The sequence below is a fragment of the Lissotriton helveticus genome, chromosome 3_1 (assembly GCF_964261635.1).
Source record: "Lissotriton helveticus chromosome 3_1, aLisHel1.1, whole genome shotgun sequence".
Lineage (NCBI taxonomy): Eukaryota > Metazoa > Chordata > Amphibia > Caudata > Salamandridae > Lissotriton > Lissotriton helveticus.
Window position 1 is genome coordinate 1,425,000,798 of NC_136061.1, and position 26,471 is coordinate 1,425,027,268.

The following is a 26,471-nucleotide window of genomic DNA, read 5'->3' on the forward strand; positions in this document are numbered from 1 at the left end:
GCCAGAGCTGGGGCTGGAGTGCCCCAGAACCGGTTTGACTGGATTTTGCGTGGGACACCTTGTGTGCCCCAGGCAGTGTCTAGTTTCTTTCAACCCTCCCTGCTCCAATCCACTATCTCCTGTCTGGGGTGGTGTGACACCTCCCTGTGACAGGAAACTCTTTGTCCAAGCCTCCCCTGCCAGGTTTCGGTCAGCAGCAGGAGGCCAGACTTGTGTCGGGGCAGCAGCATCCATTTTGTGATGCTGAGGCTCTGGTTAGATTTAACCGCGTTTAAGTAAAGTAACATGTCTTCTCCCTCTAGAAGGGTGGAATGCTACCCCCGTCGCCAGAACTGGCGAGGGGGTAGTATTCCAAAGTGTATGACACCTTACACGACATGTTTTGATAAAGCCAAACCAAAGTTAGCAATAACCGCAAGGATTATAATGCACTTAAGAGTATATGGTATGGCAATACCCTGGAACAGCAGTAAGGAATTGGTTCCGAACACTGCAGACAGGCTCAGCTCATGCTAGAGCACCATCTCACATAAAACCAAGCACTCTGCCTCCAGGATTGTTAAGGCCTGCCATAGGAGTGACTTATAGGTGCATATGTGTCCAGATATAGGTTTAGACATAGGTATACTATATCTAAGCAAGGGGTGATTACACCACCTCCCTAGCTGAGTGATCAGCCAGTTGTGTCGATTTAAATGACCAGCCAGGTGTGGCAAAAAATATGCTGCAGCCCCTGGTAGGCCTTGGATGCATCTATGCCCTGGGCACCTATAGTGCACTGTACAGGGGCTGATAAGGTGTCCAGTACCAAATTGGTGATGTACCTATAGTACATGGTTATTAATTTAGAGAGAGAACAGCAGGCTGTGGGTCTGATTAGCTGGCCCACAGCCACATTAAGTCGAAAACCAGTGAAGCAAAAAGCAAAAATTGCAGTGACCATAGGAAAGCAGACCCGACTCTCCTACAGTGAAGCTGTAGGATTCAGTGTTGGAGAGCAAAGTATTGCCAATAAATTTTAGGGGAAGATCCTAATTGGAGAAAATTGTGGGAAGTCCATCATTAAATTTGCATCAAAAAAGTCTCATATTCTCTTGCAATTTGCTTCCTGCTCCTTAATATAAGTGTCCCCCTTCTCTGCCGAAGGGAAATCAGAGTTTCCTATGAATGGAGTTAGGGGTGCAATACGTGAAGAAGGGAGGTGTCATGTCTCTTGTACCCTGTCCCACACCCCATTGTGGCTCTGATGACCGGCGAGACATAAATCCCAGGCGGGTCGTGTCTCTTAGGGATCCACGGCACCTTCCAAATGTTAAGCCCAGCAATTGCCTGGTCGATAAAACAGCAGTGTTTCACAGAGTTGAACCTTTACCACTCTACCATGTAGCTCAACTGTGATGCTTGAAAATGCCTCTCCAGGTGCAAAATTCGAAGCTCCACGACAGCTTGGTGTCAGTACGCCTGTTTTCTTGCCATGCGTGCTTTCTTAAACCTCGTCCACATTGGCTCATGTATGAGGTGTTGCAATTTACTTAATACCTGTGCTGGGGGTTGTAACGGCAGAGTTTGCATAATGTAGAGAATTATAGGGAGCAAAGTCATCTTTTTAAAAAAAATGTATTAGAAGAGTTAAAACGAAAAAAATCATATAAGCATCCACATCTGCCTGGAGGTCAAAATGATTAGAACGTTTAATTTAGCTACGTAACAGCAGGCATCATATAGAATTCACAGCTGATGACTAAATAATAAACAATAAATATTATAAAGCACACATTCCAAATTTCTATCCCAACTCACCCTAAAGACTGCAAAACTTGGCGCAAGAACCTGATTTCAAAGCGTATGTCTTTTTCAGTTCCTTGACTCTGTTTAAATTTAATCTCCACTACTGAAATATGGAAATTGTTTCTGAACGTCAATTTTGCTGAATAATTGATCCTGCAATCAAAGCAAAAATAAATATTATTTTTCTTTGCTCGCCCCGTTCCTAGAGCAGCTATGAAATTCCTTTAACAACACAGTGGCTCTCACTGCCTCTATTCGCACGGCCACAATAGTGGTCCTCCCCATATCGGGCAAGGATCTGGCGCTTTGTTCCTCCTATCGACCCATCTCACTGCTGAATGTTGATATAAAGATTTTCCCTTGCATATTTGCCTCACGATTAGCTCCATATATGCAAGGCCTAATTGACCCTGATCAATCTGGGTTTATTTCTGAGAGTTGCGACAAAAGCGCTAAGCGAGTATGTCACATTCTAGACAAATCACAACGATCTCAAACACCCGCCGTTCTTCTGTCAGTCAGTGCCAAGAAGGATTGCTAGATTTGGATGGAGGGAGAGATTCTGGTGCTGGATAAGCTGCAACTATGCAGCTCCTGAGGCTAAAGTAAGAGTTAATGGATAATATGTCAATCATTTCGAGTGTCGAGGGGCACGAAGGGGCTGTCCTCCTTGCTCTCTATATGTGCCACTACTGTGGCCATGCGCATTGAGGCATTGAGAGCCGTGGTGTCGCAAAAGAAATTACATAGGTGCTCTAGGAATGGGGCGAGCATGTCTTAAAAGGCCTTCTAGAAATTGGAAGTGTAACCGTCCTCTCCCTGGGCTTACTTAGGGGCAGCTTTTGAATGAATGTTCGTATGTCCTCATTTAGTTTAGACGCCTCCCAATTGCAGTCACAGGGGCAAGTGCTACATATGCTGCCACTGCATCTTCGCTGAGCTCCTCTGCAGTATACAAAGTGGAATAAAATCGCTCGAATTCTTTGGCTATCTGATCATCAGAATACACTCGCCCCCAGTGAACCCACAATCTTGAGATCCTGTTTTGGATGGTCTGGGCACGGAGGTGCTGTGCAAGGACCCTCCCTGATTTATTGCCCTCTGCAAAATATCTCTGTCTGGTGCGTATTAGTGCATATTCGGCTAGATCTTTATATAATGCTTTCAGTTGTTAACGAGATGTCGTTCTCGCTTTATTAGTTCCTTATTTTGCCTTACCAATTGCTTGCATTTGGCCCGCCTATCTTTATTAAGCCTAGACGATCTGGAGATTAAATGCCCCCTCACTACTGCCTTTAAGGTATCCCAAACTAACGCAACTGGCATATCACTTGTGTCATCGGTTTTAAAGAAGTCTTGGATTACCTTTGTACTATTGGATTTATTAGCTTCATATGTGAGTTACTTAGGATTAAGATGCCTGGTGCACTGTCGAGGCACCACCCCGGAAAGACGCAATATGAAAGTGATTGGCGAGTGGTCCAATAGAGCCTCTACCTCTGTGCCTGCTGGTACAGTGGCCAAGGTAAGGCGAGGGGATGTCAGGAAGAGGTCTATCCAAGCATATGTCTGGTGTGCAGCAGAAACAAAGTTGTATGTCCTCGTGTTTGCATTGCTTTGTCACCACACATCCACTTATTCCATGGCTACCAGGAACTTCTGCATTGCCTCTGAAAGAACTCCTGATTGCCCCACTCTCCATGTGAACCTGTTAGAATTGGGGGTCTCTAGTTGGCAGATGTAGGTACCTTTGACCAAATAGGGACCCTTACTTCTAGTCAGGGTAAAGGGGTATGCACTGTTGATAACCCTGCTCACCCCCTTGGTAGCTTGGCATGAGCAGACAGGCTTATCCCTAAGGCAATGTGCAAACTATTTGCACCAACACCCACAATAACACTGTGAAACACCACAAAGGGACACCACACAGGTAATCAAAAATAGATTCTTTATATAGAAATTAGGCTAGACCAAATATCAAAAGCAAGGCCAACATACACACTGATCTCTTGTAGCCTAAAACAATTTCTTGTAGTGTTCTCTTGATTTATAGTTCAATGATCATCCAGGATCACTGGTAAAAGTGCAGTCCCAACAAAGGGGACTCAATTACAATATTTCATGCAATCTCTGTGTCCCGGTACTGCAGCGAGTATCTGGCAATGCTGCTTGTTTTAGAAAACGGGACTCCGATCTTTACTTAAGCCCCCGCGGCCCCCAATTATCTGATACTGCTGCCAATCTCAGTCAGGCAACCAGCGCCCCACACAGCCCTTCGGCAGTGCATTCAGTAAGCTCTGCGGTAGGCGCAAACTCTCGCAAGAGATCGGAGGCAGTTACATGAGGGGCGTGCGCTGGGCAGTCCGGGTGGCTCAATGGGGCTTCCCGGCGAAGCAGGCTCCTTCTTCTCTGCACTCCCCGGCCTCCGGCGCAGCTCTCCCTGTCCCGGCCAAAGCGTGTGGAAGCCTTCAAGATTCTTTTCCTTTACGTTCTTAAGATCTCCTCTCTTCCGGGCAGGATGTGGGGAAGCCCTTGGGTTGGGACCAATGGGAGCGTGGCATGCCGATGATGCTGCGGAACTCTCGTGCGGCTGGAACCAATTCCAGCGCGGCCCTTCGGTGACGAGGAGTAAATCCCAGGTAGTTGGGGCCAATCCCAACACGACACAGCGGTGACATCTGCGGACCTCAGGCCAGTGGAGGTGAAGCGTTACCGCGGCTCTTCTCCCCACAGCGAACCCGGCTTCGGGCTATTTACATCGAGATGCGGCGGTGAAGACAAAAGGGAGTTGGCACAGCACACTTGGAAAACGGGGGCCGATGGTGGAAAGATACCGGCCCTCAGTGCGTACTTCTCCTCACTGGTGCTTTCCTTGTGTGCCGACTGCACACCGAATAACAGACCACCCACAGGCACCGACTGTGCACCGCAACACGCACTCAGCTTGCAAGTAAAAGTCGTTTCTGGGAATCTTGGTATCCCTGTGTTCCCAACAGGAGGCCAGCTCATCTCAGGCCCTTGGAAACTCTAGTCAGACACAGCACACAGCAAAGTCTTGGTTTCAAGCAGGTGGGGGGAATCACAGTGCACAGCAAAGTCCCCTTCTTCTCTCCTTTAGTTAAATCAGCAGGTCAGCCCCAGAGCACACAGCAAGGGCAGTCTTCCTTCTTAGTTTCTCCAGCTGTTCTTCTTCCAGTAGAGGGTCCTCTTGATTGTAGAAGTCTACTTTTCAAGGGGTCTCAGTCCTACTTTTATACCCCTAAAGTCTTTGTTCTTCAAGTGTTGGGGGTTCTGGACCCAGTCCAAACCAGTCCTGGGGGCACTCTACCAGTGCACAACTTCTTCCTTTGAGAAAGGTGGCCAGGGTCCTCAGACGCCCAGCAGGAGGTGGAGCCATTCCTTTGTGGAGACAGGCACGCCCCACTAAGCTACAGGGATCTCCCCACCCACCTCTCTAAATGCAGATGGGCCTATTCAGCCTAGAGCTGACACACCCAGACTACTGGAGCCAAGACACTTCACCAGCCCCTGTCATTCCCCAAAGCTAGACAGTTAATCCTCAACCAGGCAGAGGCACACAGGAAGGTTTGAACGGAAAAATAGCAACTTTCTAAAAGTGCTATTTCTAAATTCAGGATTTAAAAACCATCTTCACTAAAAGATGTATTATTAAATTCTGAATTCAAGAGTACCAGACGCCATGTCTCCATCTTGTTCCTATGGGAAGATAGGCTGGTAAAATGGTACACAGCCTTCCCCATTCTTTCCTATGGACAAGATGGCCTTTCAGTAGTGAATTGGCTGTATTTCACTATTAGGAGATGTTACACACATCAGTACATGTCCTACGTTTCACATACACTGCACCCTGCCCAGGGGGGAGTACATTGGGCCTACTATAGGGGTGTCCTACGTGCACAGAAAGGGAAGGGTAGGGCCTGGCAAGTGTGGGCACTTGCCAGCGTGACATGGCAGTTTAACAAACTGTGTGCAGGTACTGCAATGGCAGGCCTGAGACTTCTTTTAAGGCTACTCATGTGGTTGGCACAATCAGTGCTGCAGGCCCACTAGTAGCATTTGGATTACCAGCCCTGTCACACTCAGTACACTCTACTAGGGACCTGACAGGTAAAGCAAATGTGCCAATCATAGAGGACCAATCATGTTTAATAATTTACACAGGGAGCACTTGCCCTTGGACACCGATTAGTAGTGACCAAAGGGCCCAAAGCATCTAAACCAGCAAAACGAAATCCAGCATAGCATCAAAAACACAGGAGGCAGAGGCAAAAAGTCTGGGGTAACCACGCCAAGGATGCCTGGTCTAACAGAACCTATCTAGGTGTGCATCATTTAGAACATTGAAGTCAACCCCAACCAATATGTCTTCATCTGGTGAGGACACCACCCTCTCAGTTGCGTTTTTAAGAAAGCTTTCTTGTTGTTCATTCAGTGCATAGACGAGGCAATTATAAAGGAGTAACCCCTCACCTCCAGTGGAAGAGAGAACAACCTACCAGACAGCTCCACCTGCGTTTTAATTACCTTCCAAGGAAAGTGTGAAGTTAGGAATAAGCCCACCCCTGCCCTCTTCCATGAATGACCCTGAAGAGAAGAATTGACGATGAAAACAACATAAGCAAAGGCGCTTTCAATCAGAGTGGAGTAGGTGTATTTCTTGCAACAAGCATATATATCTCATTTGGACTCCTTGAGAAAGGAGAGGAGCACCAATAACTGTGCCGGTGCATTGAGGCCCCCTATATTAAAATGTAATATTTTGATCATGGGTTAACTTAGTTGGCATGCAAATGGTCTGAGAGTATGAGATATGATATGCAGGTCCCACCGTCTGGACAGAAAAAAAGGAAATATAAGGCTGCAGCCAAAAAAACGGATTGTCAAGTATAAAGAAAGGAGGCAGAAAAAGGCCCTAATGGGAACCTTTTCCTATTTGGGAGTGTCATTAACCAATATCGGAGTAAGCTGAACCCCATCGAAATCGAAACGTTTTCCTGAAACACTAGAAGGAATAGCCACTATATGGCGAGTTCCGGAAAATTCCAAGTAGTGAGGTCAGTAAATGTGCCAGGGTGTAAGCGATGCCCAGTGTCCCAGGGGGAGCCTAGGGGACGCAATAGCAATGCCACAGGTAAATGTAGTATTGTGAAGATAAGGAGAGGAAGGAAAGAAAAAACAACAGCAATGCAATGACAATCCTACTCCTGGGGAGACACTATCCTCAGTCAGTGTGGGTCCGTCTTCCAGGCAGCCAGTCATCTCAGTGCTGCAATGGTGAATGAAAAGGGAGCTCCACCGTGTGAAGAATCATCACTTATTAAACTTGTATCGCCTCAGTCGAACCGGACACCTGGGGCACAGTGCCAGTTGGAGCCAAGCCTCGGCCAAGGACAAACTTACTCCATTCAGGGGATCCGTCCCCCTCATTGTCTGATGTGCCACTCCATTGTTGAAGTTGCTGCAGCAATGCTTCTCGTTCTCTGAGACTCCCAGATGCTGATGGCTTTGCCTGCAATTCTTTCACAGTACGACCTCTCGACTTGGTATTTGAGCTGGTGACGGACTTAGGCTGCGACTGATGCGTCTCATCTCCCGTAGGAAGCTCAAAACCCAATAAGGCATATGCCTCTACCAGAGTGCGAATTGCGTGTGTTTCTTGGTTTCAAGCGAATATCAGTCAGAAAACGTGAACCCCACCATCCTGTGGCAGGTGCAGAGTCTATTGACTATTTGACAAGAGCCCTGTCAAATAGTCTTCCAGCTTTCCTGCATCTGCTTGAAGGGGCACACCGCTGATACGAATATTGGACCAATGAGACCTGTTCTGCAAGTCCTCCAGTCGAGAGTAAAGTTCTTCATTTCTGTCTCTCAATTCTAGAAGCTGGCAACTGTTGTCGTGGAGTTATTAATTGCGCTGGTTGCCAGAGCATTCCAGAGAATCCACACGATATCCCAACTCACCCAGATCCACCTTAATGTCTTTATTATCCACTGCAACATCTTATCTGAGTGCTGCGATAGCATCTCGTAAAGTACTAAATAGTTGTTCCAAGAATGTGCAAGTCACTGGTTCCTCAGATGAGTGAGTATCAAAAGCAGGGCCTGTGTCATGAGCGAAAGTTGTTTGCTGCATGTCATGGGGAGCATCCGCTTTTTTGTGGAGGGTTTATTTAGTAAATCTTTTATGGAAGCATGCCTTTTTGATCTGTTATTGGCCATCTTGATCAAGTGCAAGTTCACCAGAGTTCATGCCTTGACGTTCAAGGGCCGGTCCAAGATTTAGTCTCCCAGGGGCCTTGTTGCACCCACCGTCCCTTGCCAGGTGAAGGCTACAATATATTCAGCTGCTCTTTTCTACAAGCCCCGGGCCCCAGGTCCTCTTAATGCCCTAGCCGACGGGTACACCAAGGAAGTAAAGCTACAGTTTCAAGGGTGGGCAGCCCTAGGTATACCGCTGCTGGTCCACCTCACACACCAACAGGCTGGAGTTTAATGACATCTTCCTCTGTGTCTGTCCGTCGGGTCCTACCACCAGGACTCACCTGGGTGCACCTATGCACTTACCTCCGGCTGTTCGCCGACAGTCGTGGCTCCTCCCTCCAATGCAGGGCAGTCACAGCAATACATTGGACCGCAGGTCTCAATCAGGGGTCTTGCCTAGGTTCAAATCTCCACCTCACCTCAGCAGGCCATGGATTCAGTCCTTGGAAGCCGCCCCAGGTCACTCTCAGCAGCGGCCGCCATCATTATGTCCTCACTTCCACTTGGTAAATATGTTGGGTAACAAGCCGATCAAAATATTGTACATGGAGGCACTAGTGTAGAAGAAAGACTACGGTAAAGCACAATAAAAACTAAGGCATAAAGGTTCTGAAAATAAAATAAATGATTTGGAGACTAGATCAAGAAGATTGGATCTCAAAAACTATAGCAGGGATTTGTGACAAAAGTTCTGATGTGATCCCAAATATGGAAACTAAAAATATGAATCCATCCACTCTTTGGGTTTGAGGGGTGATCCTGAATATGATATATTTCTACAAGTACCTCTTTCTTACGAAAAAAAAAGATTCCTCTCATACAGCTTTGGAGGACATCAAAGAACAGCCAGGAAGTTTAGTCTTCGGTTACAAAAGAGCTTAAGCTTGGCTCATTTATTAGTTTGTTAGCTTGCTGACCTATTGTACCCAGCTTTGCAGCTTTGTTGAGTAGCCTACAGTAGTATCCAGTGTAATTAATCCTTCTTTATCAGATGATTTAATCTCCAATCTTACTTCTCGCCTTAGCTTGACACTGTTGGAGCAGGCTTAATTCAATAGAAATCCAACAACTTCCTTGGTCTCAATTACGTCCCAGTTCAGCTTTACAAATCAGACCTTTTCCTTTTGGCAGTAGTTCCAGATGTCATTTTTAACTGTATTTTGACCATGGGAAACATTAATTCCTCAATAGTTGTTCACATCTTTAATTGCGTTTAGACGGTTAGTCAGGAATATCAAGCAGGGCCTAAGGATTGGATCCTTAGTTGAAACATATGACCTCTTGAGAAATTGATGTTTTCTCATTGAGTGTATTCATTTGAAAACTACATTTGATTCTGTCAATCATCCACTAGTACCTTTCCTATTGATACTTGAGTGCGCCAGTAATGGGTTTATTCTCAAGATTAGCTAAATCTTTGTGCAAACGGATACCATGACAACATTGTCATTCAGACTCGCTAAGGAGTTTTTTTAGGGTATTTCTAAATTATGCATATGTGGCCAGGCTAATGTTTGGCAGGATCCTTTGCTTCTGTGCCAGCAGCCATTTCCAACCTTACTCTTTGCCAGCAATGCAATCTTCCTTGCTCACACTGAAAATGAACTGTACTTTCTGCTGAATATTGTTTCTGATTACTGTCAGCGGAAGAAGCTAATTGTTAATGCCAAGATCCAGATAAAAGGTCCCCCATAGATTGATTGATCTTCTCTGGAGACATTCAATACTATCTTGACATCCGGTTAAATACAAAGGCTTCTGGGTCTCACGGGTAGCTAAAAGCAGTAAGACACTGTTACAGACTGCAGTCATCAATTTGATTATTCCAGTAGGTTTAGGCGACTTTCTGTTTCTGCACCCCTTCCATGCCTATAGTGCAGATTAGTAGAATGTACCACTTATAGACGAAAGCAGTGGGACCTCATTGGCTTGAAATCATCGTCACTTAAACCAATCTTGTTTTTTAAATGGTTGCATTTAAGTGATGCCTAGTCCTGGGTAATATTTAAGTTATGCTGATATAATTAATGTAATTTGGGGAATTTCATGTTACACTTGTTATGTGAAATTAGGCCATTTCTCCACTTTGTGTAATTACGCTGCATTCTCTGTAAAAACGACAAAATGCTCCATTCGCATTTTACAGTGAATGCATGCGAACTACAGAACACATCAGCTGTTGTTCATGTGCTTTTTGTGCCCAAAATTGATGCGAAGACGCATTTTGTGCTAAAATATAGAGCGACATTACAGATTTGCATTTCACTGAATTGTGCGTAATTTTGCGTAATTGCTCACAAGAACATTTCTCACAACCTAGTGATGATCTAAGTGAATGCTCGGAGACCAGAGCTAAAGAGGATCCTCATCTGAGTCGCGTGTACTCTCAGGATTCTATAACTCTGACTGACACTTTCCAGCAGCAACGCAGAGACATCCAATGGCATCATTAAGCCCTTGGGTAATCAATAGGGAGAGAAAGGGTATTTGCCTGTAAGGCAGGAGAGGGACTCCCTGTCCCCTTAGATATATCAATTAACAACAAAAAGGGAGTTACACCTGGGAAGGTACGCTCAGCCTTAATAGAGGCGAGTCTGTGTGTTAGCCACAATCCAAAATGAGGACATCCTTTGTCCTTAAGAAGACCCCTCACTCACCAACCTAGTTGGTGACATGCTTCATCATCGGGGTCCCACCCGGACAGCCGAATGCCATCCAGGTGTGCTGCGACACCTGATTACAGTGGAGCGGGTTAGGTTGTATTATATGTGAAAAATGAAGAACTACGTGTTATTAAAAATATCCGGAACTACCCACTTACGTAATTTATTCTGGGGTGTTGCGGATATAAATTAAAAGAGAGGGCACCTGTTGCCCAATTAGGAGGGCTATCGGTGAAAAAAACTAATGGTGGTGCAGGATAAAAGATATGGTCTACATGTTTCTACCTATGTGTCATATTTAACAGGTATTCGTCAGGACCTTGATAAGCTTACGGGACGGTATGCGCACGCTAAGGCGCACCCTATCCTCCTAATGCACAGTTGGAGAAACAAAATGATTCTCCAGAATAAAAGTTTCTTCTTTAATTTCGGAAAAAACCTGTGGGGAAAAAAGGAGGGAAAAGGGGTTGTGGATAACGAACAATAAACATATAAAGGTTGCCACAAACATAACACATACTAATTCAATGGTGATGTGCAGCAAACGTCATGCCCTTGAAGTGAATGGCGAGTGAGGCGAGTCCCTGTCAAGCCATATACCACGTGGAGGCACACCCACTGTATCAAAGGATACTCAAATCACTGAGTGTCAGTGCCGTAAGGGAAGAAGACACTAGACAAAAAACGGCGAAATGAATGCTGGGTGTTTGTATCTCAAAAACTGAGAAAAAGCGCAGTCGTCGTACAAGTGAAGGCGACTGCGTGGGACTAAAATAACCACCTCGTGAATAAGGGGCTGGAATAGAGGATTTAAAAGCTATAACTGGACCTAACACACCGACCACACATAATGCGACATTGTACGATAGTGGTAAGCATGCACGGTTATTGTGAATGAAGAAGCGGGATGGCCGTCTTACTAGGAGCTTTTTTGTTCAATGCTCCATGAGCCACTCCCTGATCGGTTTTAATTCCCGTTACGATCTAGGTAGAAAAAAGGCAAGGAGTTGGAAAGGTAATACCTTCGTGTTGCCAAATAAGTATTTACAAACGAGTACGGGTATACTCTTAACCGGAACAATCTTACTTGTACCAGGAGGATATGGCGCCGTTCACACCTAAACCGTCACCGCGAGTGCTCCGATGATTACTGGGCTACCGGTTCAGCGTGGTAGATCAGTGTGCCGGTTCCGGGTTGGGCGTGGTTAGGTGAATGAGGCGTGATCGGCGTGGGGCGTGTAAGCGGCTGAATAGCCAATAGCAAGAGTTGCTAAACAGCCAGGCTGAACTTAGCGTCATGTTAGACGGAGGTAGCCTTAAAGGGATATCGTTTATTTTGAAAGTGGTGGCTATTCGGACGTGAAGAGTTTACAGACCATGCACACAAAATTGGGAGGTGGAATTTTCTCATCAGACACACTCAATTTGCAACCAGTGATTGATTGGGCATCAGCATTACATGCCAGTCATGAATGTAATCCCCTATTTGGCAAATGAGGGGAGGTGCAGGATGTACCTACAAAATTTTAAATTCAAAGTTGTTGCCCAAAAGATGCAGAAGAATGGTTACTCCAGGAGTGTTGCAGGTACATAGGAATTAGTTTTTTACTGAGTTCCAAGGAATATTATCGTTCAGGCCCCGTTTATGAGTGGCCAAACGGTAAATCCAACGTTGTTCTTTTTCAAAAAGGTTGGTTTCCTTCACAACTTGCTCAATGATGGTCCATTTGAAGTCGTTAGGGCCATGTCCCATAGAGAGAAAGTGTTCAGTGAGCTTTGTCATTGATTTTTTGCAGCGAATGGTACTGCGGTGTTCGCATATACGCTGCTTTACCTTCCTACAGGTCATGCCCACATATCTGAGATTACAAGGGCAGGAAATGAGGTATACCACCATCGTGCTGTTGCAATTGGTGTGGGATCTGATGGTCCAGGTCTTACCCTCCTCCAATTGTAATATCTTGGTATTCTCTGTTTGGGGGCAGACACTGCAGTTCCCGCATTTGTAGTGACCCAGGACCTTTGGTAGTCCCCAGGTATTGAGCACTGTGGGGGCCTCTTCGGTTATTCTTCTTGGTCTCGTGTTCACCAGACTGTCACGTATGCTCCTTGCTCTTTTGTAGGCAAATAACGTTTTTTCCCATTTCAGATTGCCACTGTTAATGATCCTCCAATGTTTATTGATGGATTTGGACATGAGGTTAGATGCGGAGCAGAAAGTTGTTACACATGTCAAAGGTGTGTCTGTTTCTCTCTGGGAGTGTCTTCCAACAGGGTCTCTCTTGGCTGATTCCTCGCACGTTTCTGGCACTTATTCAGGATTCTGTCTGGATAGCCCCTCGCTCGGAGTTTCTGGGTTAGGTCTCCTGATTGTTCACGGTAGTCATCGATATTGCTGCAATTTCTTCTAATCCTCAAATACTGACCATAGGGTAGGTTCTCCCTCAATGGTCTGGGATGGAAGCTCTCGAATCTTAGAAGGTTGTTCTTAGCCGTGGGTTTAAAATGGGTCTTCGTTTCCAGACGTCTCCCTTCCTTAGTGATTGTAAGATCAAGGAAGGTTAGGGTCCTGGGGTCTTGTGTGTATGTGAATCTCAGGTTGGTGTCCAGGGTATTGATCCACTTGAAGCAGTCCAGCAGCTTTTCTTCTGGACCTTGCCATATTATCAGGACATCGTCTATGTAGCGCCTCCAAAGCAGAATGTTTGAGTGAAAGGGATTCTGATCATTGAGGATGAATTGTTCCTCAAAATGGTACACGTAGAGACCTGCCACGCTGGGAGCAAATGTGCTTCCCATCGAGGTACCTCCAATTTGGAGGTACAGGGTACCCTCAAACTCGAAATAGTTTTTTTTAAGCGCCAATCGAGCACATTCAAGTATGAAGTTCCTAGGTGTTTTATAGGTCCAGGTTTCTTTGCCTAAAACTCCTTCCAGTACCTTCAGAGTGTCATCTTGAGGTATGCTAGTGTAAAGGCTCTCTATATCGAGACTGACAAGTATGGTATTGTCATCAATTGTCAGTTGATCCAACAGCTGGAGGACATTCTTGGTGTCCTTCAAGTATGTAGGAGTTTTTTGGACGAGAGGTCTTAAGAAGACGTCACAGAATTTTGATAGAGGTTCCAGGACGGATCCTATCCCTGAAACAATCGGTCTGCCGGGTGGGGGGTGCTTGTTCTTATGCATCTTGGGTAAAATGTAGAAATAAGGAATTTTTCCTTCATTGTTGCACAGAAATTCAGCCTCCTGTTTGGTGATAAAGCCTCTTTCTTCACCATGGTCAGTTAATGATTTGATTTCATTCTTCAATTCTTGGGTGGGGTCATAGTTGAGTTGTCGGTAATTCTGTACATCGCCCAGCAAGCGAAGACATTCAGTTCTATACATAGTGGTATCTAGTACAACAACACCTCCCCCTTTGTCCGCTGGTTTAATTGTGATGTTGTCACAACGTTTCAACTCATCCAGAGCAAGCCTTTCTAATCTCGTCAGATTGGTGAAAGGTTCTTTTGGCACAACAGTTTCGATGTCATTGAACACAGCTTGTTCAAAGGCCGAGATTTCCACCGGAGGCATGAATGTCGACTTCAGACGTAATCCTGTGTCACTGCGATCTTGGTTTTCATTGTTGTCATTTTTGTCTCCATTTTTCTCAAAAAAGGCTTTCAGTTTTAATTTCCTAAAAAAACAGGCCAATTCACAATGAAGGTTGAGATTCACATACACACAAGACCCCAGGACCCTAACCTTCCTTGATCTTACAATCACTAAGGAAGGGAGACGTCTGGAAACGAAGACCCATTTTAAACCCACGGCTAAGAACAACCTTCTAAGATTCGAGAGCTTCCATCCCAGACCATTGAGGGAGAACCTACCCTATGGTCAGTATTTGAGGATTAGAAGAAATTGCAGCAATATCGATGACTACCGTGAACAATCAGGAGACCTAACCCAGAAACTCCGAGCGAGGGGCTATCCAGACAGAATCCTGAATAAGTGCCAGAAACGTGCGAGGAATCAGCCAAGAGAGACCCTGTTGGAAGACACTCCCAGAGAGAAAACAGACACACCTTTGACATGTGTAACAACTTTCTGCTCCGCATCTAACCTCATGTCCAAATCCATCAATAAACATTGGAGGATCATTAACAGTGGCAATCTGAAATGGGAAAAACCGTTATTTGCCTACAAAAGAGCAAGGAGCATACGTGACAGTCTGGTGAACACGAGACCAAGAAGAATAACCGAAGAGGCCCCCACAGTGCTCAATACCTGGGGACTACCAAAGGTCCTGGGTCACTACAAATGCGGGAACTGCAGTGTCTGCCCCCAAACAGAGAATACCAAGATATTACAATTGGAGGAGGGTAAGACCTGGACCATCAGATCCCACACCAATTGCAACAGCACGATGGTGGTATACCTCATTTCCTGCCCTTGTAATCTCAGATATGTGGGCATGACCTGTAGGAAGGTAAAGCAGCGTATATGCGAACACCGCAGTACCATTCGCTGCAAAAAATCAATGACAAAGCTCACTGAACACTTTCTCTCTATGGGACATGGCCTAACGACTTCAAATGGACCATCATTGAGCAAGTTGTGAAGGAAACCAACCTTTTTGAAAAAGAACAACGTTGGATTTACCGTTTGGCCACTCATAAACGGGGCCTGAACGATAATATTCCTTGGAACTCAGTAAAAAACTAATTCCTATGTACCTGCAACACTCCTGGAGTAACCATTCTTCTGCATCTTTTGGGCAACAACTTTGAATTTAAAATTTTGTAGGTACATCCTGCACCTCCCCTCATTTGCCAAATAGGGGATTACATTCATGACTGGCATGTAATGCTGATGCCCAATCAATCACTGGTTGCAAATTGAGTGTGTCTGATGAGAAAATTCCACCTCCCAATTTTGTGTGCATGGTCTGTAAACTCTTCACGTCCGAATAGCCACCACTTTCAAAATAAACGATATCCCTTTAAGGCTACCTCCGTCTAACATGACGCTAAGTTCAGCCTGGCTGTTTAGCAACTCTTGCTATTGGCTATTCAGCCGCTTACACGCCCCACGCCGATCACGCCTCATTCACCTAACCACGCCCAACCCGGAACCGGCACACTGATCTACCACGCTGAACCGGTAGCCCAGTAATCATCGGAGCACTCGCGGTGACGGTTTAGGTGTGAACGGCGCCATATCCTCCTGGTACAAGTAAGATTGTTCCGGTTAAGAGTATACCCGTACTCGTTTGTAAATACTTATTTGGCAACACGAAGGTATTACCTTTCCAACTCCTTGCCTTTTTTCTACCTAGATCGTAACGGGAATTAAAACCGATCAGGGAGTGGCTCATGGAGCATTGAACAAAAAAGCTCCTAGTAAGACGGCCATCCCGCTTCTTCATTCACAATAACCGTGCATGCTTACCACTATCGTACAATGTCTCATTATGTGTGGTCGGTGTGTTAGGTCCAGTTATAGCTTTTAAATCCTCTATTCCAGGCCCTTATTCACGAGGTGGTTATTTTAGTCCCACGCGTTCGCCTTCACTTGTACGACGACTGCGCTTTTTCTCAGTTTTTGAGATACAAACACCCAGCATTCATTTCGCCGTTTTTTGTCTAGTGTCTTCTTCCCTTACGGCACTGACACTCAGTGATTTGAGTATCCTTTGATACAGTGGGTGTGCCTCCACGTGGTATATGGCTTGACAGGGACTCGCCTCACTCGCCATTCACTTCAAGGGCATGACGTTTGCTGCACATCACCATTGAATTAGTATGTGTTATGTTTGTGGCAACCTTTATATGTTTATTGTTAGTTATCCACAACCCCTTTTCCCTCCTATTTTCCCACAGGTTTTTTCCGAAATTAAAGAAGAAACTTTTATTCTGGAGAATCATTTTGTTTCTCCAACTGTGCATTACGAGGATAGGGTGCGCCTTAGCGTGCGCATACCGTCCCGTAAGCTTATCAAGGTCCTGACGAATACCTGTTAAATATGACACATAGGTAGAAACATGTAGACCATATCTTTTATCCTGCACCACCATTAGTTTTTTTCACCGATAGCCCTCCTAATTGGGCAACAGGTGCCCTCTCTTTTAATTTATATCCGCAACACCCCAGAATAAATTACGTAAGTGGGTAGTTCCGGATATTTTTAATAACACGTAGTTCTTCCTTTTTCACATATAATACAACCTAACCCGCTCCACTGTAATCAGGTGTCGCAGCACACCTGAATGGCATTCGGCTGTCCGGGTGGGACCCCGATGATGAAGCATGTCACCAACTAGGTTGGTGAGTGAGGGGTCTTCTTAAGGACAAAGGATGTCCTCATTTTGGATTGTGGCTAACACACAGACTCGCCTCTATTAAGGCTGAGCGTACCTTCCCAGGTGTAACTCCCTTTTTGTTGTTAATCATTAAGCCCTTGACACTGGGAGCTTATAACCCGTTGCACAGTTATGTTGGGCCATTTCTGGAGGTGTTTCACTTAGTCTTGTAACAACAACCTCATTTTCAGTTTTTAGGTCTCGCGTGGCGTCGGGTGCGTACATGCGCACTCGAGTTTTCGAGATTTAATGACTTTAGTGTACTGCACTAGCGAAGGTTAAGCCCCGCCCCTCTTCTCCATTGGCTGGCCTCCTAAACGGTGGCCAGCCATTGGAGAAGAGGTCCTAGTGACGTTCTTCTTTCGATCTAAGCCCCGTCCTTTTCAGATTGGGGGGCGTGTTTTGTTACTTTCTATCTAGGCGTTAAACAACAGTCAAAAACACGCCCCCCAGTCTGAAAAAGACGGGGCTTAGATAGAAAGAAGAACCATTTGTCTCTAAGCCCCGTCCTTTTCAGACGGGGGCGTGTTTTTGACTGTTGTTTACATCCTAGAAAGAAAGTCAAAAACACGCCCCCCAGTCTAAAAAGGACGGGGCTTAGCGACATTGGAAAAAAACATGTTTCTGATTAAAAACTTAAACCACCACTTCAATTCGCCCCTTATACACTATCCAGCTCCAATTCCCACTGCAATCTCTTGCGCTGCTTTTGACTACAAATAACCAGTAGCCTCACATATTTGACACTATTGTCAGTGGCTCTAAAATTGCTATATATATTTGAAAATCTGCAATCTAAAGCAAATACGTTTTACGAAGATGATGTAAATAAATAAGACAGACCATTAACTACGTATGTGCTGATGTTCCTTCCCACCTAGTTATTTGGCCCTCCTTTTTTGTTTTACACATTATGGGAATTTGCTCTTAAACCTATTACATTTTTTTCCACACTAGATATTTAGACTAATTTTGTGTCCTTCTTTCTTTTCCGACATATTGTGCTTGTAAAAATGCACGTGGTTTGTGATATTTTTCTGGAATGTGGGAAGGAAGGAGTGGCTTGAGCTTACTGAGAAAATAGTTAAAACTGGCTACATTTGACTTTTGTTTTGATAAAATAAATAATAAAATCCTAAACCAGAAAGTTTTTTTTTACCCCCAAAATCACCCTTGTAAGATTTGCTACTTCCTAGTTCTTTCTGTGCGAATATCAGCATGACCCAGTAACAAGTTAGAATGGCGATCAGGTAGATCTGATTAGTATCTCGCTTTGAAAAAGGTGCGTCACTTGATTTAGTGAGATGAATTTCCTCAACCGTACTCCAGAGACCAACCGTGTGCTTCTTCTACACTGAGAGGAGAGAGCTCAACGAGAGGTCCACCCCTCAAACCCTTTGACTGAGGAGAGCCACCAGGGAGCCACAGACTCCTGGACAGTCACACCTGTGGGGAAAGAGTCCCACCGGCGCCGGGGATCCGCTTGGCACACACATTGTTCCAATTGCTGTGAAGAGTCCAGCTGTGTTCAGCTCCATGAAACGCAAGCGTTGCCAGGGTTCTGTTTTACGCCACGGGAGTCTCGCGAGTACGCAGCTGAAGTTAGTTGACAGCTGGCTGATTTAGGGAGTGTTATCTATGGGCATCCTGCTTCAATAAATCAGTTATTAATCCCACTGAATCTCGGAAATGCTTACTACATATTGGCTACGACAGGCAGTAAGATCACCAGATGGTGCGGAAGGAACCCATGCACACTCAACTGAAGACCTCAGTCACCTTTGAAGCATCCGCCGTGGGTACTACAATGAATGTACATTGGTGAATTATTGCGAGTCAGTTTGAGCACCCTGCTTAGGGAACCTGACGGTGGGTGGTTCAGTGGCCTCGTTCGTGCACTCTCCTTTACTATTGGCGCAAGACCATCTCACCACCCACCACCACATCCACTACATCCACCACATCCACCACCACCACATCAACCACCACCACCACCACATCCACCACCACATTCATCGCCACAACCACATCCACCACCACATCCACCTCCACATCCTCCACCACATCCACCACCACCACATCCACCACCACCACATCCACCACCACCACATCCACCACATCCTCCACCACCACATCCACCACCACCACCACATCCTCCACCACCACATCCTCCAGCACCACATCCACCACCACCATAACCACCACCACCACATCCGCCACATCCACCACCACCGCCACATCCACCACCACCGCCACATCCACCACCACCGCTACATCCACCACCACATCCACATCCTTCACATCCACATCCACCTCCACCACCACATCCACCACCACTTCCACCACATCCACCTCCACCACCACATCCACCTCCATCACCACATCCACCTCCACCACCACATCCACCACCACCACCACACCCACCACCACACCCACCACCACACCCACCACCACCACATCCACCACATCCACCACCACATCCACCACCACCACACCATCCACCACATCCACCACCACCACATCCACCACCACATCCACCAGTTCCACCACCACCACATCTATGTGTGTGTGTGTGTATGTGTCTCTGTGTGTGTGTGCGTGGCTCTGTGTGTGTGTGTGCGTGGCTCTGTGTGTGTGTGTGTGCGTGGCTCTGTGTGTGCGTGGCTGTGTGTGTGCGTGGCTGTGTGTGTGTGTGTGTGTGTGTGTGTGTGTGTGTGTGTGCAAATTCAATAGGTCTTGCATTTGCGAGAGATTAAGCTATTGGCATTGTAAAAGACAATGCCATTTATTTATCTGTTTTCAAAACCAACACATAAATAAAAAATTGTCATTTACAATGCCAATAGCTCTAACTTTTGCAATGGCGAGACCGTTGCATTGTAAATGGTTGTTGTTCCCTCCCTCTGGCGACATAAGCATGCAGTTGAAGGCTCTTCAGCAACAGCGGGCAGGGAGCGGCAGGGCAACAACAACAAGGCAAGCATAAAAAACATGGAGCAAGACGGATGTGGGAGAAGACCTGCAAACACATGCACCCTTGTGTAGTGCTCAAATAAAATAAAAAAATACCTCAAAATGCACACGAGCAGTAGAAAGACACTGGGCAATGAAAGCAAGCAGTACTTAGGCCATGCTCCAGGGAGGAATGAAGAGGAAGCTAAACCAGGCTGTGCTGACCAAAGATAGGCATGGAAATACGTGACAATGAAGCCAATCCGTGGTAAACAATGGGAGGGCCCTATGCCCCTGGCAAGTTTAATAATTATCTTGAAAGCAATAGCCCATGCGTTGTTTCAGACGAGACCTAATAATTAAGACAATTGCAGTATTAAAAATTAATGTTTATTATTGAGCCATATACTCAAGACCGAATCAGAACCAAAGTTACGGCAAAAATCAGACTCCTAAAATACTGCATTTTACTCTTTGTCTATATAGCGTTAATTATGTGTTTTATTTCCTGCCATGTTTTGATATGACTTCTCGCTGTACAGAAATATTTGGCAAACTGCTGCTTCTCCTTCGCCTGGAGGGATTCTCTTTTCTAAAAATTAACTTGATGATATTTTTCTCCTGTGCTGTTCTTTCATATCTATCCAAGTGGTCAATAAATACCTTTTACGTTTTTTCTTGCAGTTTTGCTTAGATTGCATGAAACAGCTTTTGAGATATTTGATACTTTAGTTTACAGGGCCAGCGAATAGAAAAGGTCACAGTGCTGTCGTCTTTGAAGCTGGCATGTACGTCTATGGGGGGTATTTGGATCTCAAAGGAGCTTCAGAGGAATTTTGGTTTTTAAATTTTGGTAAGTGTCCAATGGCATGCCATATTTTGCGAAGTGAAAAATAAATTGCACACTTAATCGTATTCTCAATGTAAGGCTAACTCGGCCAATGAATTAGCATGTATTTCTCTGATTTTGCGAGGCCTGTAAAAGGTGTTTTTGGTAATATTTAGCTGACAAAGACTGAATGCAAAAGTAACAGGGTATATTTATAATAGTTGAATGTTGTCCTAAGTATTGAATCAATTGTAAGTATAACTGTCATCCTATTGTGAGCCTTTTAAATACTTTAACAAAAATTCTGTACACACCCCAGTCGCAATTGGGAGCCTTTTGTTTTTGCTTTGAAAAACTAAATAAATGTCAATTTGAATTGTCCCAATTGATATTTAAAATGAAACAGACATTCAGATCGAATCTGGATTTTGTTCCGACACTGTAGTAGATTCTTTATTTTATATCAATTATTGACGTTTACAACCACTTTGAAACATTTTGCTATTAATTTCAGAGGTTCATACTGCACGCTGTTTGTTATCATGCGACTGCAGAGAAATTATATTTACTCTACCTTTGCCATTACATTTTGGTGTTTTACCCCCTGTTTATCTTTAGCCCAAGAAAACAATAGCTTAATGGAACTTGGAGGAAGTGTCTCTACCCTCCTTCTGAAGAAACGTGTCAGAGTGTAACACTGCTATTGTGTTTCTAAAAATGTTGTTCTGTCTGCATCATGGCATCCAGGAACTTTCGGAAGAAATGGGACAGGCAACTCTGAGACACCCCGCCTACCACAGCTGGTAACTGCCAGATGCGAGGAGATGTAGGCTACAAAGCACCTGCACATGTGGTAGTATGGCATGCGCCCTTGGTGTTGGGTGCTCAAGGAGTGGGTGCAGGTCCCTTATCAAGTCCAAGATGGTGTGGGGGTGTAGCCTGTACCTTGCATTGATCTCAGACTCAGTCTGTTGGAAGAGTGTGATTCGCTGTCTGTAAATTCGCTCCTCCGGTCTCCAGATCCTCATTCCTGCTGCCTGTAGACGTAGCAGCCTTGCAATTACATAGAAAGCCGCCATAGTGATCACACTGTTGCTTTTTGGGATTGCTTTATATATCATGTGTCTGATTACCACCTGCTTTCAGTCAGTGTTAATTACCGGCTCTAAAATACTGAATTTCTTGAAATTCGGTATTACCGAAATTACCTACATCTCCTTTCTAGTTTTTACAGTTTCTTATATACCGATTCGGTAAATAAGGAAACGGGAATTACGAATCTGTAATTTTGGATTCGGTAATGATGAATCGGTATTTACCGATTCATATTTACCGAATCCTTATTATTGGACTCCCACATCTCAATTGCCTAAATACCGGTTTGTAACAGGAAATGTACTGAATTTCGGCCGTTACCGACCGGTATTTAGCTACCTACATATGGCCCTTAGTCTCAGAGAGATACACAGAATAAACGGTAGATACATTTTCAATAAATATTTATTGAGCAATTGTTATTCTAGTGTAAAATAGGTGTGCTGAGGCAATAAGTAGACAGTAACAGCTATCGATGATTAAAAGCAATAGGAAAGTAAAAGGATGGTAGAGTTCTACCATCTTGCTATAACCATATATACAGGCAAGTATATAAAATAAATGACCATAAAATACGTACTCCTACAATGCTACCCTAACTAGATGTACCTAAGTGTACCTAGTATGTATGTATGTGTTCAACCAAGAATCCCTCTAGGATAAAGTCAACCCCCATTACCTGAAGTGAGAAACTGTGGGACCCCGTCCTGGTCTCGGGTTGGACACCCTGCAAGGGATCACAGACCTCTGTGAGCAGTAGTATATGCATGCAGGGGCTTCAGCGTATCGCGTCAGTATGTCGCCATGGAAGTCCTGATCTCCTCTCCCTGTCTTAGCAAGATGTGATGTTTATATACACAAAGTTCTTCCTGGGGGTTCTACCTTACTGTGCCAGTGCCCGACTTAGGATGACATCGGGAATGAATTTTATACATAGTTATTATGCAGGAGATGAGAGTCCTGCCAAGTTTCCAAGAATCCTCATGCATAATGTATGAGGCTGCTACTAGGGAAATCCTGCGTTCTGTGTGCAATGTCGTATTTAGGTAAAAGGTCAGTCCCCAAGAACCGTTATGTGTGTAATGTAGGGGAGAATATAAGCGATGTTACCTGAGCCTATATTGGGGTGCCTATATGGAATATAACCGTTTTCGAGGTGACCATGTGATCATCCCTGTATGCCTTTGACAAATGTTACTTGCTCATACATTATGCGCTCAGTGATGGCTCCTAGGTCAAGGCTGTGATGTATGGTTTTCTTGGGTAATGTACACTGTTCCTTTCCACATCCTAGGGAGATGTGGAAAGGAACAGTGTAAATTACCCTGAGACTTATTCGTAAGGTGAGGAATGTACAGGGAGCTATATCTATCAAAAGGGAAGGGTACATACTTTCGGTAACAATACTTTTGGTGAAAACGTAATCTGCAGATTCCTTACCACCCTCCAGCATCCCCTGATCAGTTAATGCGGTGTCTAATAAGATCTCAAGGCATACAAAATAAAGAGAAACACCTTCACCTACAACCTAATCTGGTACAGATCTTCCTATATGATATAGATTGTCACATGTATTACTTCTCATAGAGTGTTAGTTTGAATATTGCACCTACCCCCTCCTGTTTATCATGAGACCCTCCTTGGACACTATGAATACAACCTATTCGAAAGATTTAATGTCCACTGGTACAGAGTCCACACTAAATAAAAAAAACATGAATTAATAAATAAACACATAATCACAGGTATACTACTTTCAGCAGCACCATAACTCCTGACCCCTTCACCTTTTTTCAGATAACCAGATTCTTATGAAAGGGCAAATACATAATTAAAGCTGGCCCGAATTTCTGCGGCACTCTGAAATGACCTGCTCACTTAGTACTGCCCAGGTGATTCGTGGATCAATCCCACATCTGTTCTCTTGCAGCATTTCATCATGTTGAGTCAGGGAGACAACCTCTCCAGTTGCAAATGGTAACACACTAAGTCAATCAACAAATACAGCGAGCACAAATGGCTAAAAAGAACTATAGTGTTTAATAAGGGCCTCCTCATCATGAAATCTCTCAATACTAGCATAACTGGATTGACAAGGGCATAAATATCCTCAGCTGTTCAGCCGAGAGGAAATTAGCTCCTTTAAAGATGTGCAAAACAAAACGACATTTGGTTGAAATATTATAAACATTTATGTATATCTTTACAATAACACCCACAATTGTCACTCTTTAGTGCTGCTTGAAGGAACTTGCAGCAATCCCATATCGGCCTCAGACTAAAAATTCAATATGACTCTTTCTGAAAACAGATTTTCAAGGATCAGAACATGAATTTACTGATGCTCACATCTGCGTCTCTAACTCACCCAGTTTTCTTCATCATCCATTAAATCCATGGGGCCCCTGTAGGCTGCTGTAACTGCAATTCCGAAAAAGCCTCACTTGATCACATACGTTTTACATCCCTATATATATATATATATATATATATATATATATATATATATATATATATATATATATATATATATATATATACACACAAGTGTACTCTGCTCAATCATAGGTCTACTGGAGCAGAGTCAGCAGATTCATCATTAACATTGTACTTTCTGGTACAAGTAAGGATCTCTCACAGTTCTTTCTCTAAATGTTGAAACTCCCAAGTTGATTCTCATCCCACAAACCAAACTCCTTGACATGCCTGTCGCCTCCACACTTCAAGAAAATCACTAGCATGTGGAAGACTCAAGCTATACTAACACGTTAGCATTAGTGAATTGTCATTTTGTAGACCATCATTCATACGCCTGCAAGACCCAGTTAGCAGACTGCAGTTAATGGTCCCAGTGACACTTCAAATTGTCCGGAATTCATTATCCTCCAAGATATGTTCACATTTGAAAACATAGGGGCCAGATGTACAAACATTAGAAATAAAGATTGCGTAAGTGGTATTATCTCCAAATTTGAATTAGGAAATTGGTATTCTTAATGTATGGATTTTTGTGTTCCCAAATAGTGATTCCTAGTAGTTCGCAAATCGGCCTACCGCTTGAATATTAATGAGGTAAGTCTAATTTTGCAAACCATTTGGAATCCCCACCATCACAGGGATTGGGGCTTGTTGAGGTCAGCAGACCTCTAGGTCCGTGATTGCTTTTTTAATAAAGCTTTTTTTTCCCATGCATCCTGTATTCCTAAAAAGAAAACTGAATGAGTTCATAAAAAGAAACTGAAACGTTTGAGTTTCACTTTTTAAGAGTAGTCAGTGGTCCCTTGGGTCAATGCCTGATCTTAAAAAATAATTTAACATTCTCAAAGGGTATGGGATCCCGAGAAGACCCCTTCCAATTTGCAAATGGATTGCCTCTACTTTTAAACAGGTGGTAAAGTATTACTGATTTGGGACCGAAATTCTGATGCAAAAACAGTAATACATACCATACCAATTCGGTATTTGGGAGGTACGCCTTAAACACTCCCCTTCCAAATACCGATTTGCAAATGCAAATTGCAACTCTGTAACTGGTTACTGAATCACATTTTGTCTGATTCTGCAAATCAGGCCATCTGCGACCGTAAAAAATGTTTATTACTTCTGGGGCTGAGAGGCTAAACATCTTCAATATCTGTGTGTGCTTAAAGCCAGTGATTCTTAACCTTTTGACTCCTGGTGACCTCTACTTAATCATTACTAGAACCAGAAGACCCCCACTGAATTATTTATTGGAGTTCAGGGAGCCCCACTTAGTCATTACTGGAAGCCCGGAATCCTGGCCTAAGCATCTGCAATGAAACATGTTGTTTTCAATGATTTAAACCGCAAAACAATTCACAGAAAATAACTCCAATACTGCAATATTTAATTTAATTCCTAAATAAATGTGGGGAAAAAAATCAAAATTTTAATAGGTCCCTTTTTCTCCATTTTAATATTTGTGTTTTTTATGTGTGTTTTAGTGGTTGTAATATGACATATATTTGCTTTTATTAATGTCTTATATTTGTATTCATCTAGGTCTATTTTATAGGGTGTTGACCTTTGTGATGGCAATTTTTAATCCAAGGCTATAGGGTCTGTGCACTTGCCCATGTGGACTGTCTTAATGAAATGTTACTGTAACACACATGCACTTTTATGGCCACCGGCCGAAATAATGAAGTTTCTTCTTTGAATAGGAAGGTTTTAGATTTTCTTAAATTTAATTGAAGTCACTAATCATCCATACTATTTTATGTTAGATGAACTTATACTGCTCCTACAAATAATCTTAGGATACTAACTTAATATTTAACCTCCAATTTCAAATTCCTTTACATTTACAGAAGGTTCAAACATTTTCAATGTATACATTTTGCTTCTTTATTTATATGCACTTTATTAATCCTAATAATGTGTTAATATTATTTAATTTTCTAATCTGTCAGGGACCCCTTGTTTAGGATTTGCGGTCTGCGAGGGGTCACTAGACCGCAGGTGAAGAACCACTTAACCTGGGTCACCTCT

General features: G+C 44.0%; 1 protein-coding gene across 1 annotated transcript in view; it reads left to right on the forward strand.

Annotated features, from left to right (window-relative positions):
- The window catches only part of LOC144823501 (kelch domain-containing protein 1-like), a 348,734-nt gene that overhangs the window by 244,721 nt on the left and 77,542 nt on the right, over window positions 1–26,471 (forward strand). The window contains exon 6 of the mRNA XM_078682075.1: window positions 20,768–20,888. Within this exon, the coding sequence (XP_078538201.1) occupies window positions 20,768–20,888 (121 nt within the window). The remainder of the gene's footprint in view (window positions 1–20,767; window positions 20,889–26,471) is intronic.